At 37.9% G+C, this 16,811-nt stretch overlaps 1 protein-coding gene across 1 annotated transcript in view; it reads right to left on the reverse strand.

The window, feature by feature from the left end:
* Positions 1-3,555: 3,555 nt before the first annotated feature.
* The window catches only part of DSG4 (desmoglein 4), a 40,348-nt gene continuing 27,092 nt past the window's right edge, over positions 3,556-16,811 (reverse strand). The window contains exons 10-16 of the mRNA XM_032421228.1: positions 16,581-16,720; positions 14,051-14,278; positions 11,672-11,977; positions 8,782-8,921; positions 8,566-8,629; positions 7,056-7,264; positions 3,556-4,323 (exon numbers count right to left, since the gene is read on the reverse strand). Coding sequence (XP_032277119.1) covers positions 3,556-4,323; positions 7,056-7,264; positions 8,566-8,629; positions 8,782-8,921; positions 11,672-11,977; positions 14,051-14,278; positions 16,581-16,720 — 1,855 coding nt within the window. The remainder of the gene's footprint in view (positions 4,324-7,055; positions 7,265-8,565; positions 8,630-8,781; positions 8,922-11,671; positions 11,978-14,050; positions 14,279-16,580; positions 16,721-16,811) is intronic.

Consider the following 16,811-nt stretch of genomic DNA (forward strand, 5'->3'; position numbering starts at 1 on the left):
GCTTTAGACATTTTTTTATTATATTTAATTTGACCACTTAGTATTCTTGGAATATATCCTATGTTTTTAGTTTTTATACCTAAAAACTAAAGCAATTCTGCTTGGCCCAGCTCAGATCTCACCATTTTCAAGAAGTCTTCCTCAATTCCCCTTATGAAAATTCATCATTTTCTTATTTCAACAGAAATTAGTGGCTCTGGTAGAGGAACAATAATGATAATTTTATTGAATTTAAATCCATGGGGGAAAAAGAGGATATTTAATTCTGTAATTTATACAATGTCTAGAACAATTTCTGGAATTTATTCAGTTGAGTTGTTTATAGTGAGCATTTACCAAGAAAATGATTTTACTGAGAAATTTTACCATTGATGAGTAAATAAATTATTCTGAATTTCAATTTACAAGTAAATCCATGCTCCTGTATTATACCCATCATGATAGACGTGATAATCACCTAGTAACACAATGGAGAAAGGTTTTCTGGATGCGTGTTTGTGTTTAGAACCCTACATGTGCCAAAGAGAAAATAAAAATTTCTTTCTTTATCACATATTTTTTATTGAAGAAATATATAAAACATTATTACATTCAGTAATATATTGCAATCAGAAATATCTAATCCAAAAGAAGAAATTTTTTCAAATCATTTTTTTCTGAAACAAGTTTATAAATACTCTTTTTTTAAAAAATATTGTATTTATTTATTTGAGATAGAGATATATATATATAGAGAGAGAGAGAGCATGAGCAGGGAGAGAGGCAGAGAGAGAGGGAGAAGCAGATTCCCCACTAAGCAGGGAGCCTAGGCTGGGATCATATCCCAGGTGCCTAGGGTCTTGACCTGAACCAAAGGCAGATGCTTAACTGACTGAGCCACCCAGGCACCCCTATAAATACTCTGTCTTCTTAATGTCTTCCTTTCCCTTCACCTAATAAGTCTTTTCTAAGAGAACCCATTTATGCATTTGATAATGCCTTCCCTTCAGGTAATTGCATGTGGCAAGAGATGTGACTCAAACTATATGTTATTATATTTATTGATTAAATCTCATTTCTTGGATTTCTGGGTCCATTTTCAAACCTTAACATCAGTGCTATCAATGCTATATCATCTTTATATCCTAGATAAATCAATACCCTAACTCTTCAGCAGTGAAGGGGAAATCTTACTTTATGCTTTCTATTTTGTTTGGTATGATATTTTAATAATATTCCAACTTCAGAGGCTTATCGTATGTGAGTGATACGGACCATCTTATAAATAATGGAGGAGTTCCTCCTCACTGATAATGTTGAGAGAGAAAATAAATTGGTTCTGGTCTTGTTTCCATGAACAGCATGAGGGAAAACATCCACGAGAGGTAGATTTCCTCTTTTGGAAGCACCCTTAAATCTTTGTGTATTGATAGAAAAGTTCATAGAGAAATTTTCTTAGCCTTCTCACAAGTGGTTTCAGTTAAATGCTTAGTACTATTTTCTTTGTCATTTCTCAAATCTTATAGTGTTTTCAGTTTTAAACCCATTAGCACCTTACATTTAATTATTCACTAGTTTTTTTCATAATTTTAAAAATTGTTGGCCCAGTAGAATGCAGAATTCAAGAGAGAAATATCCTCTTCAGGATATGCCATAGCACTGAATGCATGCAAGGTGTTGCATCGCTGGTTGTTGACTGTTAAAATGACCATGGTACTAATGCTTGTTGGCTACCATATGGATTCATCAAATTATAGAGCTATGAAATGTAGCAGGATCTTGGTTGTGAGTAACTACAGTAAGGAATGACTATAACAACTGGTAGTACATGTAATTTGGAAAAGATGAGAAAACATGTAAATAACCTTCTGGCATTATACTGTGTTAGCCATTCTGCACTTAAACTTCACAAAACCTATTGTCTTTTTTTGAGATACTTCTTCTTCCAATTAGGAAATAGCAAAGACCATGCAACAGGCCAAACTTGATCCTCTCCATGTCTGATGAAGTTATGGTATGGAAACCTGGGCCAGAGTACCCAAGCAATGGCTTCAAAGTTCTGTACCACAACTAGCAGGTTGTGGTCATTTTACCTCTCAGGTTCTAAATTCCTCTTCTGTAAAATGAGGGAATTGGGCAAGAGATTATGGGAGATGCTCCAAATTCGATAGTAGTTTTATTTATAAAGGAACAAATTAAGCAAGAAACACTACAGATACTTCCTTCCAAAAGGAATACGCCCTGAAAATAAGTTTATTTCATTTACATTATTTTACGAGTCACATTATAGTTACTACTATATAGTTTACATATTTTACAGAATTAAATAAAATGGTCTTGCTAGAACTTGTTTTTCTCAAGCCTGCTTTATACCTACTAAAACTAAGCAATCTGTGTATGTGTTTCCATTTCATTCATTCAACATAAGTAGCAGTGTTAAAAAGAGAAACACAACTTGGTAATGGACTTAAATATTTTGTTAATTATTCTTGGTAGGAACTCAAAGCTGTATCCCCAGAGTTTTAAGTCTAGAAATGAATTAGAAGTTCTAGGAAGACAGAAATCATGTTTGTCTTCTTCATCTATTTATTCATAGAGATAAGACCGGCACTCAATACATAGTAGCTTCTAAGTAAATATTGTTGAATACATGCATAACTACCAGGTGCTTTGGAGAATATCTGATCACCAAATCAAAGCTCTATGATTTGGGTCAACAAAATGGAATAAACCATATTCATATGGTTTTCTGACACAATTAGCAAGAATAGAAAAAACATTCTCTGTAAGAAGGAAATACTCTAATGCTTTCCCTAAGAACTGTTTGTACTCTACTGTTGTCATAATTCTTTTTACTATCCTAAATTAATTTACAGTTACTGATATAAATCAATAAAGTGCGATAAAAATTCATCCATATTGATTTATGTATATATGCATATCTATACATATGTAATTCTTTTCAGTGAACCATTTTTCAGTGATGCACTCAGCTGGCAAACTCTTTCCCTGTATTATATTAATCATGCCTAAATATTGCATATCTTGAGAAACTGAAGGGACAAATGATTTCAGATCGCTATGAGATGCTCTATTTTCCTTTTCAATCTCCTTTCAGAAATGTACACTTCGTTCACTTTTTCAATTAAAAAATTTTAACAGAAATATTTCTCAAAAGATAAATACGACTGGTAAATGCAGGCAAGACTTCTTTTGCAGCCTCCAAGAACAAGGGCATCTTGGCTTACACGACCAGTCCTATAGGCCTGAAGACCTCTAAGATTCGCCTTATGAGTTATGTGCTATTTATTAGACAGTATCAAAGGGTAGAACACATTTTCTTTAAGTTTTTGGCACATTATTTAAAACCAGAAAGAATTATAAAAGGCTTATATCTAAAGTGCTTAGACATATTCACCCCCCAAAAGATATATTCAAAGAGTGCCATTGACCTTAGGATATTTGAATATTTGTTGGCTGTTAAAATGTTAAATATAGTACATTATACATCTTTGATGGATATGTTGGTGATTACAAGGTGCAAGGTCTCCCTGTAGAATACTGACCCCAAAACACTTACTGTTGGGAGTAATGTATGTTACTATACCGTGTTACTCGGTGTCGAGATGTCATTGGGGATGTGGAACCAGTGGTTTGGCTTATGTGAATGTTGGGACTCACCATTTGTGTCACTTGAATTTCGGGCCCTACCAAAATACCGCCGCTCATTACAGGTCCCACACAGCCATCAGTCATGCTACCACTGCTCATGTCAGGCCTACTAGGACTAGACAGCACTCTCTCAGTGTAGATTACATTGTGTGTGTTAGCCAGCTCAGCAGGTACACAGATATTCCCTTGAACATCATAGACAGGTGCCATTACTGTTTCGGTCACTACAACATTAGGTGCGAGCTGAGGATCGAAAACAATTGTAGTGGGTTGCATACATTGGTCAGCCGTTGTGTAAGTCTCGGTCACTACAATATCCCCATGGATCATGGGTTCAGGTATTGCCATTTCTGCCTGGAATTCAGCCTCTGAGAGAGTCATTCCTGAGGAGTCATTAACAAAATAATTAGGCCCCAGCAAAGGCAGGTCGGTACTGATAGGTATGCAGGCCTGCTGTGAAGGAAATGGCTCAATTTCTGTATCTAAGCAGATTTCAGCCAGAGTCCTGAATTTTGGATCTAAAGTTTCCATGCAGCTTTCATCTAAATCATCCACAATCCAACTGCAGCAACCAATGGAGCCAACGGGAGACCCCACTCCCTCGTGGTCATAAATGAGCAAGCAGTCGTTTGCTGGCCGACCTTCGTCTTCATCTGCGTAAGCATACGCTTTCTAAAATTAGAAGAAAAACAGGAAATTAGAAGTTTCTTTTTCCTTAAAGTAACCAAAGAATAACAACAGTGCTTTAAAGGTGTCTGATTTGAGAAGATTTTAATGGAATGAACTGAAAAAAAAAAAAAAAAAACACTGATGATTTTTTGCTGAAATTCTAAATGGAATTTTTAAAGGAGATCAGTCTATATTAATGGTGCATAGAATTTGAATAAATGTGAATTGTTCTTATTTGAAAGCTAACAAATAATAATTTCTACATTTTATTCAGATTTTGACAATCCAGATTTGTCAAAGGCAAGGTTTTAGTTTTTTGGATTTATAGTCTTTTGTTTCTGAGGTGGTCTAGAAATAACAAAATATATTTAGTTATGTTCAACATGTTATTTACTTAAGGAGAGATAGTTGATCAACTTGGAATAAAAGCATGTATAAAGATGTCAATATCTTTAAGTTTCAGAGACTTATGTCCAAATGTTCAGTGGTTTTATGTGACCTAAGCAAAGAGACCCAAGATGTCTTTGGAGTTAGGTTAACAGGAAAAGACAATAAGAGGTTACCTACTGTGACTTTCAAATTATTTTTAATGACAGCCCCTTTAAATGAAATCCTAGGTAGAAGCCCTCTATATAGAACAGATGAAAGGGAACTTCTCTGTTTGAAGAGGGTGGGGTGGCTGCTAGTTCTCTCCTCGCTTTCCCTCAGCTGCTGTGGCCCTGTTGGGTTCCATGAAATCCCGCAGGACCTGATATAATCTTACCGCCTCTCTATTTTATAAATAAGGTAACCGAAGGCCCAGAGAGCGTGAATGGTGTGCCCAAGACTCAAATAATTGTAGAATGCTACCTCAAGTCCAACTATCCTTTTTACACTACATCGTGCTGCCTACCCTCCGGTCTGTACTATGTACTAGACTCTAAATTCTACCATTGGAAATAAATGGTTTTAAGTCTTGAAATCAGTTCTTCATGAGTTTGGTATTACCTTAAAACTTTGCTGTTTAATATTTTTTTAATTATTATTTTTTATTTATTTGAGAGAGAGAGAGAGAGTGCAAGTTGTGGGGGAACGGCAGGGGGAGAGGGACAAGCAGACCCCCCGCTGAGCAGGGAGCCTGATGTGGGACTCGAACCCAGGACCCTGGGATCATGACCTGAGCTGAAGGCAGATGCTTAACTGACCGAGCCACCCAGGCGCCCTGCCGTTTAATATTTTGAAGTGACACCTCCGTAGGAGGATAATCCCCTCCTGCGTGGGGCACATGTTGGCTGTAGGGGTGGAGGGAGGTGGTGTAAAACGTGGCAGGAAGGAAGCACTTCACCGTCCTGCAGGTTCCACCTAGTAGAGGGAGAGTCTGTGCCTCACCACCTCTGAAATGTAGTGCCAATTTTTAAGTGTAGAGCTGAAATATTTGGGGAAGGATGACCTCAGTGCACACAGAGAAGGAGAACACATTTTGATTTTATTTGACGTATCAGAATGCCCAGTGCAATTTTGACATTAATGGTAAAGCTCTTTTAAAATGAGTGTGATTTTTATGAATGATTCGTTAAATATAATTTCTATGACATTTCTATGATACGTATATAATTTGTGCCCATTTATTGAGTATACTTAGTGATGTTGATCACTTATTTATTTATTTTTTAAAGATTTTTTATTTATTTGACAGAGAGAGAGACAGCGAGAGAGGGAACACAAGCAGGGGGAGTGGGAGAGGGAGAAGCAGGCTTCCTGCTGAGCAGGGAGCCCGATGCGGGGCTCGATCCCAGGACCCTGGGATCATGACCTGAGCTGAAGGCAGACACTTAAGGACTGAGCCACCCGGGTGCCCCTTGATCACTCATTTAAATAGTCGATGCTATTCATGCATAGTCTGTGATAGTATTTGTAACCACCAATTTTAGGAAAGAGCTTAGAATTACCACAACACCCTTAGCATTTTTTTTTGTTGTTAAGATCAGTGGTGAAATTCATGTATTACCATATAGGGGGTAAAACAAACCAGTTGAAATGTGATATGAAATGGATTGCTAATTAAATGAAATAAGCATACTTAGTAGGGATTCACAAGGGGATTTATTTATCCTTTGTGCTACTCTGTTAGGCCAATCTAATGCCTATGGAGCTTTTTCCTTTAGAATGCTCATAGACCCATGATCCCTTCTCTTAGTGAGGGACAGGTATCCTTGGGATAGGGCACTGGATACAGAATAGGAGACAGGGGTTCTAGGCCCTGATCTATCATCAAGTCATGGTGATGCTCTGTTCCTGAGTTACCATTCTCTTCCTTCCCCCATCCTAGCCTTTAATCTATTTTTCTCTCCTTTCTATTGGAGATACCTGCAGAGCGGGAAGGACACCATAAAGACAGGACACGGATACACATTTTTTTTTTCTTGATCAGGATCCTCCTGTTTTGCTGCTGATACGGGAAACAAAGCAGGAAAACCGGAAGGAAACAGAAAACAAAACAAATGGGAAAAGGGAAGTGGGGAATGATGAGAGATGCTAGCCTTTTCCACAATATTAAAATGGATGTAGGTCAATTGAATATGAAATGCGTTTGGCGAATTGGCTTTCTGTATCTTAAGGAGAAATGAAATACTTTCTTTTTTTCAGGATTGGGATAGAGTTGAGAATAACTGAACGTATTTCAGAAGAACCTACTGCCATTGTTGTTATCATTCAGTCTCAAGACTATTTTGAGTAACCATGTGCAGGGGGATTACCTCAGAGAAATAGCTGTCCAGGAAAGCCATGTTCAGGCCCGTGTCTGCATATTCCCACTGGGTCCCTATTGTGGAACTCCTTCTCCGTCGGGCTCCTGCTGGGTCTCCCGCGGCCAGGCCAGCGACTGTCCCCAGACCTGTGTTGAGTTCCACTCCTGACACACCCCCTTCCACCGTTCCTCCGCCCGCGTAGGTGTTAGTGTAGATTTCTGAAAGGAGAGAGTGTTCAGGTGACAGTGCTTGAATGGCCTGCCCTGTTCATCCATGGGAAACACTGCCGGCCACTGTGTGCCGTGCTACACACCACATCTACCCGCACGAGTAGGTCCCGGAAAGCAAGGCAAGGGGCCATTCGAATTCTACCCAGTCTCAGGCTGGCTGATGAAATAAAAGTAAATGGTACAGAGGGAGCCAGCTTTCGGACTTTGGCCTCACATTTGCACAAGCTTCTCCCCTAGACTCACAGGTGGAGAGTGCCAAGAAGGAGCAGGACCTCCGCTTCCGCCCGGGGCTCTCCATCACTGCTTCTGGCAAGCTGCCCCGGCTGTCAGAGAGGGCTTGCACCCCATCCAGGAGCCCTCCACAGCATGGCCAGCAGAAACGGAAACAGTCCTCGTTCACCCCAGTGCTGGAGGAACAGCTGGCTTCCAGAGGCGTGTTCAGCCCCCCAGAGTCTGGTTTGGGATACTAAGGAACCACCACTGAGAAATCTCCTGTCTGCTCTCGAATTGGGCAACCTCTCCTCTTTGTTCAGTCGTTGCCCACTAGCTGGGTATTTTACAGTATTGCTAGGTGTACATGGAGCTGGCAAATTAGGAGAATATAACTGGTGAGGCAAATGCATGTGTGGATTTAAGAAAAGTGCTTCAGTGTATATTAGAAGAGCATATTTGCTGCTTTTTCTGTTCTCTTATTTTTTTTTTTTGAACAGCTTGCATTACAAATAATGGCTATAATACCACTCTGTGCAAGGCACTGTTCTAATGTGTATTTTGTGATATATATATATATAAATTTTGTATGTATACGTATATGTGTATATTTTGTGATATATATTCACATACCACACATATACATATATAATATCTAACTTATATAATATCTAATACATACATTATATATCATACGTATGTGTATATGTGTGTGTGTGTGTCACTCTTTACAGTGACACTTTGAAGTAGATATTATCACAAACTCAATTTCAAAGATAAGGAAATTGAGGCCCAGAGAGGTTAAGTGCTGCGCAAAGACATAGCTGGGCATCAAACTCAAACATTCTAGTTCTAGAGTTTGCCTTTTAAATTGCTACACCATACTCCGCTGCCTGTAGTTTAAGAAAAAGAGAGTGCTAACCTCAAACACGTAACTTTCCCTGCCTTTATGCTGTCATCCAAAGAGATTGGCAGACATACTGTTTTCTTTAAAATTACTTATACATGAAATTTATCTGGTGGAATAATTTTGTAAATTAAAAAAAAAAAAAGAACAACAGAATTTGTTGTCCACTGACCGGAAGAATCTATACGATCCTGGGTATTAGAGGCTGTCATGGGTACACATATATTCGACACATCCTGAAAAGAAAGAAAAATATTTTTTAAATGCATGCTTTATGTTAAACATATAAAAACTGACATATTTTTATTTTTGTGTCTTGTATAGTTGTCAAGACATGCTCAATTCCATTGAAACCCCACACTTCCCTGGAACATGTCAGTGCACTCACCCTGTCCTCGGGATGGGCGCCTTCTATCCTCCAAGACTGCATCACTCCATCTCCCCCTTCTGGCACAGGAGCAAACCTCGTCCCCAGGCCTTCGGGCTGTCTTCTTTTGCAACAACACATGAGCAGCAAGAGTGGTGACACTACCCAAGAAAGTGGAAAATGAGTTTGCACATATTGCCCAATTTAGGAAGTTACTGAATGTCTCCTTTTTTGAAAAACGTGGCATTATATTGAGAACCAAAGGGTTAAATGCAAGTGTAAGAAAGCATCAGGATTGAATGCTAAAGGATTCCCCTAAAGGATTTCCCTAAAGGATTGAATATACATATCCATGTTTATAAACACCAAACCACCAAATCACATAGACTTTTGAAGCTAGACTGAAGGGAATTTGGGATCATGTAATCAGGGTTCTTACTGATAGATTAGGAAAGTAAGGGTCTTTCTTCCCTCTGCTCTAGCACTCCCAGCTGGTTGCTGGCAGATCCAGGATTCAAATCCAGTTTTCTGATTCCTAGTCCCTCATGTACACACATATAATTGTCTGTGTATGTATATGTATTTGCTAGCTATATATACATATGAATAAATATGTACTTATCTCCATAAGCATGTGCAGATGCACAGGTACCTGGGTATGTATAAACGTACACATAGACTGTCTCTGTGGATATGTATATATATATTTGCATATCCATATAAAAACCAATATATACAAACCTATGTAACCAAACATCATGTACATACGTATAAGTTAAATACATAATCAATATATGCTATCAGAAGGATTGAATACAAATTTCAGTATAGGACCTAGAAATAGGTCTCCTCTTCAACCCTTATACTTTGAATCAATCAAATATCACCCACTAAATTTAATTGAGCTATTTACATTTATTATTTTAAGATTCTTGTCTACAAACTATAATGAAAAATTTACCTCAATTCTACACTTTAATCCATAAATATCGACATTTCTTTTTTTTTTTAAGATTTTATTTATTTATTTGACAGAGAGAGAGATAGCAAGATAGGGAACACAAGCAGGGGGAGTGGGAGAGGGAGAAACAGGGTCCCTGCTGAGCAGGGAGCCCGATGTGGGGCTCGATCCTGGACTCGATCCCGGGACTCCGAGATCATGACCTGAGCCGAAGGCAGATGCTTAACGACTGAGTCACCCAGGCGCCCCTAAATATCGACATTTCTTAACTTTTCTAATTCTAGTATATACTTGGTTTAGTTCTTTGGGTCCACTCTAGTTGTTTTTTTTTTTATACTTTCCTAATTCCCTAGTATAACATGCATTCCACTGAGTTAATTAGAGGTACAGATGAAAATATCAAAGCTGCTAAATCAGGGCTTTTATTGATTTCGTTGAAATAGTTAATCTCACTCGGAGCAAACATCAAAAGTCTTAAATGAAGGCCCTTTGAGAAGATGTTTTGGGCGGTGACCCCTCCTCTCTCCATCACACTGCTCCTCCCCCACCAGACCACAGCCTGGGCTTTTCCATTGAGAACAAATAACTTTTTCCAAAAGGGTATGCCCCTTCTACAATCGACTTCACAACTCTTATGTTTCCTTGGCCTAATTAAGGAAGAGGCGTGAAATTTTGAGTGCTAGTCCACTGGGAATGCGGCTGATCCTGGGTTTTTATCCCTGAACTGCACATTAGCCTCAGCAGAGGGCTTACACATGCCACACCTGGGGTCTCATCTTGATTACTCCTGCTTGAAAAGGATTAATTTTAAAGATTGCCAATGATTCTGATGTGCAGCTGAGACGGAGACTTGCTGGCTTAAAGGCAAGCTGACACCTCGACTCATTTGCTATTGTCGTGTTCTGGGAAAATATCTTTAATACCGTTACGATAATCACTCATGATCTTGGTATAATCTTGAAAGTTCATATTAGTTTAAGAAAGAAAGTCTGCCCAAAAGTCATCTGTTATTTTTTCATTCCTCAAAATGGTGAAGTTTCAGTGTGTACTTCTCCATTGAAACATATTCATATTATAGTTTGAAGGATTTAGTCCGCTTTAATTTTAGAATCCAGTTTTTGATGTCCACAAAATCTAAAGTATTGCAGGCGCAGCCTAAAATGTATTACTCCTCTGAGGATCTACATGTTTTAAAAAATGGTATAGGCAGAGGAGGACCCTTTTTGCGGTGTTTGCTTAGGGACCTCACCATTCCTATGACCCTGGTCCTACTTGCAGACACTCCTATCAAGAGTCCAGAGGCTCATTTTCTCTTCTAGGCTCTTCTGCCTGCTTCTTATTATGCCAGCATGAACAGGTCACCTGATCTCACACATCCTCACTGATTTCTCATTGCCTGTGGACTGAAGCCCAGAATGTTTGGCTTATCATGAACATTCTTGCGTGATGACTCCCAGCCTGCCTTTTAGCCTGTCCATTTCCTGAGTGTTCAGTGCCTTTCCATCCTTCTCCTTGTTTATGTTTGTGTTGTTCCTTTCAGATTTCCCTCAAATGCCATCCTCCTTCTAAGAAAATCTTCAGCGTGTAGGGTCTGGGTCAAAGCCACTTTCTCCATAAAGACTCCCAACCTTTCCCATTTGGACTTGAATTGCTTCTTACCTCTCTTAAAGCACGTTGCTGAAATTTTCATGATGGGATTTACTCTATGTTTTGCTGTATTATACTTAGAAATTTGCTTGTGTTTTCATCTCTATGACCCTCACTAATTCTAGTTATCATTACTGAACAAGTACATGCCCTTATTAGTCCCACTGTTTTCTTCCAAATTCCCCTGAGAATTGCTACAGATACCAAAAGGACATGGCCAAATGAACCTAGCCACTGCAGTGAGCCTGGTTACATTCTTATTTTGAAAAATTGCTGAAAAGGGGGATTCGATCCAGTACTTACAAAGTAGTAGTAGGAGTCCCATAGCGATCATGCCAATCCCTGTCGGTCCGAGACCAACATTTGAACCCCCAGCTTGTTCATCAGTGACAGTCCCATATACGTCACTGGTAGCTGAGCTGCCGTCCTCTACGTTGATGCCCGTGGTACTAGAGTACAAGCACATGTGGTTGTTGTCACAATCACAGGCCTCTAACGCCACAATCTGTGGCAGTTCGCACGCTCGGTTATAGCTGTCCTTCACTATGATTGGGATTTGGTAAACTATGGGATTTAAAGGCTGCTCAGCCATCAGGATTGCAGAGGTAGCTGAAAAGGAAGAGAGGAAAGAGAAAATAAACTGAAATTCCTTGGGGTAACCCTTCTTAATACCCAAGACTCACCTAGGGCCTGATTTTTATCATGTTCCCTTAGTCATACAGTACCCTCTACTTATTTTTTGTTTAATATTTATAATGAATTGTTGAATACTTCTTCCTGCTGAATTGGTATTTCTCTGAAGCAGGCTAGGACCCTGCTGCTTATTTTCCAGAGCAACAATATTTGGCATATTATATAAATATTTGATAAATATTTGTCCGATGAATGAAGACTATCGAGCAGAAAGGAAATATTAAAAGTCTTCTATTTAGGATTATGGTTTGCAAATACCCTCCTTAAGACTGTTGTTGATCTCTTATTCAAAGTCGCTGTTCTATCATTTAAATTTAAATGATTCCAGTAACTATTATTTTCCTAAATCTTGTTGCTACCATTGCCTATCGATTTGCATGGAAATTATTGCTTAAAACGTAGGTTGAAATTTATTTATTAACCCAGGGAGGGTTTAGAGATGATTACATTTACACTTAAATCACGAATGTTAATTAATTGATCCATAACATGCAATAATTATAAATATTATGGTTTCTTAATTTCATTTAGCTATATGATAAGCCAGCTGTGTCTACCAAAATGTAACCTGTGCACAAGGCAAGAGCTGAATAACGTGCAATGCTATAGCACATTAGGTGAAAGTTTATTCTGTTCTTTAACACCAACATCGAAATAGGACTCTAGGAATATTGTCTCCAATGCGATTATATTTTTTATTGGCAAATCTATAATATAATTTGAATACCTTTATGAACCTCTACATTGAAACTTTTTTTTAAAAATGATTTTACTCATAATATCTAGGATCTTAATGAGGAAAACGTGGTTAGCAGTTGTTATTTAAGAATGGGATATTGGGCTTTATAGGAAGGGTGAATTCAAAGTTGTCTTGATTTTAATGGGGTTACTTTAATGTCCTTAGCTTTTTAAAATATTAAAGCGGTTTTGTGGAAAAGAGCCAAAAAGTTCTATCATGAAAACAAGTTGCTTAATTTCCTCTTTTGACTAAGTCCTTAAGGGTGGCATTTTTTTCTGGCATCCTTTTAGGGTTTCTCCATTCTCTGAATGGAGAAGCTTAGCAGCTTCAGAGAGGTGGGAAATATTTCCTCTCACTTTGGGCTCTGAGGTCTGACCCCCATCCCATCATCCCCTAAACATCTTTTGGTTTTGCCTCAAATGAATATGAAATTAGAGAGCTATTGTAACCCAAATGAGGTTCTCTTACAGCATTGCATTTTCTATTATACATTTAACATCTCAAGGAACTAGAACCTAAGTATATAAAATGTTATGTCATCTGAAATTCACTCTCAGTACATTCAGGCATTCATTTTTACATAGCAACCCTTAGCACAATACACTTACTACTTGGAGATCTTTACTCTTTAAATACTTTGGTTTCTGTGTTTCTCTGTATCTAAATGCTTCACATAATTCTAATTTTAATGTTGTTCATACTACATCCTAATAATATGTTCTACTGTTTGCCTAATCATTCTTCCCATATTGAGCAATTTGGATTTACATTTTTACCTTTACAAAAAGTCTGAGCTTATCATTCTTTCTAAAAAGAATTTCATTGATCTTATGTACCTGAGTACCAAATACATAGATGTATTTATGTGATACTTGAGTTTCAGAAACTTTTTTTTTTGAAATAATTCAAAATAGGCAATTGTGACATATGGTGAATTATTCAAGGGTTCTGTTTATTTCAAACTAATCAAATATTGGTGTAGCACCCCATGTAGACAAAATGGTGGATAAACTGATATTTACATACTACTATTTGTAATTGCAGTATTGATAAAACATTTTTACTTTTATTTCAGTTTAAAAATTTTCCAAATATCCTAAGTGTGAATATGAAAGATTTTCTTACTTATTATGAATATGGCCAAGAATCATAGAAACAGAGATAGAAAGTGTTATTACACGTCTTGCCTAACTATTTAGTCATTGTTTTTGCTTTGGTCTTAAAGATGAGCAAGTTTGCATTCCACTTACCATTTATTGATCTGATATCCCACAAGTCAGCTGTCCCTGGTGGCTGATCAACCACACAGAAGGTATAGGGAGACCCATAAGAATGATCACCAACATCTCTTGCAGAAATAAGGATCGATGGAGAGGCAATGCATATGTAATCACTTTCAGCCAAAACAACTGGACAGTAATCATTGACATCAGGAACTTCGATACATATGGTCCCTGTTGCCGTTTTCCCAGAGCCATCTGAAACAGCAGAGCATCATGGGTGTTGGGGTAAATGGTGTGAGGGAGAAAATTCTTTCTTATATTCCATGATGATGCTGCAGCATAGAGGAATAACATGAATGACTCTTTGAGGTGGTGCCTGATGGGTTTCTGCTTATTTCAATGACCCGAAGCCACCCTTGCCTTTGCTCACTACCTTCCAGCCACACTAGCTTCTTTTTAGTTCTTGGAACAAGTTTCTTCCTAACCCAAGACTCTTGTGCATTCTATTCATTCTTCCCAAAATGTTTTTCATCTCAATTTTATTCAGCCAACTCCTACATATCCCAAGATGCAAAAGTAAATGTCCCTCAGAAAAGGCTCACAACTTTCTGTTCCTACCCTGTCCCCGTGAACAAGACTCCCAGTCCAGCCTATAGCCTTCCATTCAGGATGCTTATTGAGTTCTGTGTTTGTAGGAAAATACCCAAAATTGAAATGCAATAATTGTTTGTATATTTTTTCTTTCTGTTTTGCTGTTTATTTTAATGCCATCCCTTAGATGCTATTTCTCTTCGAAATGACACTTCTGAAAACAAATATAAATCTATTAAATTTTTTTCCTAACCTACTTGGAACAAATTTTGGGTTAATATAGTTTATTAGAAAGGGCAGAGGACCAAGAAATAGGAATCTGGGCTTTTAGTTCACTTTTTCATCTGGTTGGCTTGTGCCTGTGCAGATACTCTGCTTAGGTACATAACAATAGCCCTTGGTTTTAGTTTTCTGTTGTACATTTTGATAGTTTTTTCCTCCCTCTATTCACTCAATGACTAATTTTTATTCTAGTTTTTGAAGATATTCACATATGACCAGTATGCAAACATAGGCCGTGATCAACATGATTAGAATCCTTTATAGGAATAGGTTTTCTAGAATATTGATAATAAATCAAACTATAATATTTTGATAACTGACCCAGGTGTTAAAAGTGACACTCACAGGATGAAGACCAGAATTATGGACCACAGTTACTTGGGTATTATCATGGTTTCTTTTTAAATCTTATAATGCCCCTTTATCTTTGTCTTTGGCCACTGTAAAGCTCAGATAGACAATACAAACCTATAGTATCTATCTTATATTAGGTATATGTCTGGAACACCTGTTTTCACTCTTCTTTCCTGGTTATTGACCTTTTTTTGTTTTGTTCTGTAGTAGCTGGTTTCCTAGGCACTGTTTAGAGAATGATTATTGATAAATAAATTCCTGTTGTAGTCACCAGGAAGAATGCTTAATAGATTTTCCCACATGAGAAGCAGCTCAGTTAAAAGTTCAGTGTATCTGCAGTTATGACTTTTTTTTTTTAAATGTTTTATTTATTTATTCATGAGAGTCAGAGAGAGAGAGAGAGAGGCAGAGGCAGAGGGAGAAGCAGGCTCCCCGCCTAGCAGGGAGCCCAATGTGGGACTCGATCCCAGGACCCTGGGATCATGACCTGAGCCGAAGGCAGACACTTAACCATCTGAGCCACCCAGGCGCCCTGCAGTTATGACTTTTAATTTGGCTCTTATATTTGGAATAATCTTGTGCTTTACTTTGTGCTTTACAACATGTCCACTTAAGCTGCATTTACACAGGCTTCTCATTGTAGCTCAGTTTTAGTGATTCTAAAATAACTATACTCTTGGGGCACCTGGGTGGCTCAGTTGGTTAAGTATCTGACTCTTGTTTTCTGCTCAGGTCATGATCTCAGGGTCCTGAGATGGAGCTCCACCTCGGACTCCACACTTAGTGTGGAGTCTGCTTGTCCTTCTCCCTCTGCTCTCCCTCTCAACCCCCACTCCCGCTCGCATGTGTGTGCACAATCTCTCTCTCATAAATAAACAAAAAAATCCTTAAAAAACTATACTCTTTGGGACACTGCCTTTCCCATAGGTCATCCCCAAATGAACTTTGTGTACACCTTGTAGCATTTACCTTATGTAAACATTCCTAACATACTCTGAAAGTTGATTTAACCATTTCAAGAAATGAGGCCATAAGCAGAAACTGAATTTTACTTATAGACTTAAACTTTTATGCTTTCTGCTGTAAGTCACATACAGTTCTTTTTTGGAAGTAGGTAAAATAAATTATGATTTAAATGTAAATTATGGTTATGAGTGTACTGAGTTCAGTTCTTAATCTAAGGTATTTAGAACTCTCTATTAAGTCTTGTAGACAGACACATTAAATGATATATTTTATTTGAGTCAATCTAATATCAATATTAGAATTACATTTATATTTAATGGAATAATAATAATTTTATTAAAATATTGAGAGGAAATTTTCTTACCGTCTATAGCGAGGATCTCTGCCGTGTATATCCCATTGGTAATATATTTTGACTTCTTATCAAATTCCCTAGAAAATTTTATCTCACCAGTCCTTGAATCTACTTTTAACCAGCTGCCTGCATCATGTCCTATGATATACCTGTTTTTTAAACAAATAAGTTCATCATTTGCTCATATGAAAGTTAATAATTTTAAGTCACATACAATGTGTTAAACATAAATATGGTGTT

Source organism: Phoca vitulina, unplaced genomic scaffold, assembly GCF_004348235.1.
Source record: "Phoca vitulina isolate PV1807 unplaced genomic scaffold, GSC_HSeal_1.0 scaffold24, whole genome shotgun sequence".
In the NCBI taxonomy this organism is placed as follows: domain Eukaryota; kingdom Metazoa; phylum Chordata; class Mammalia; order Carnivora; family Phocidae; genus Phoca; species Phoca vitulina.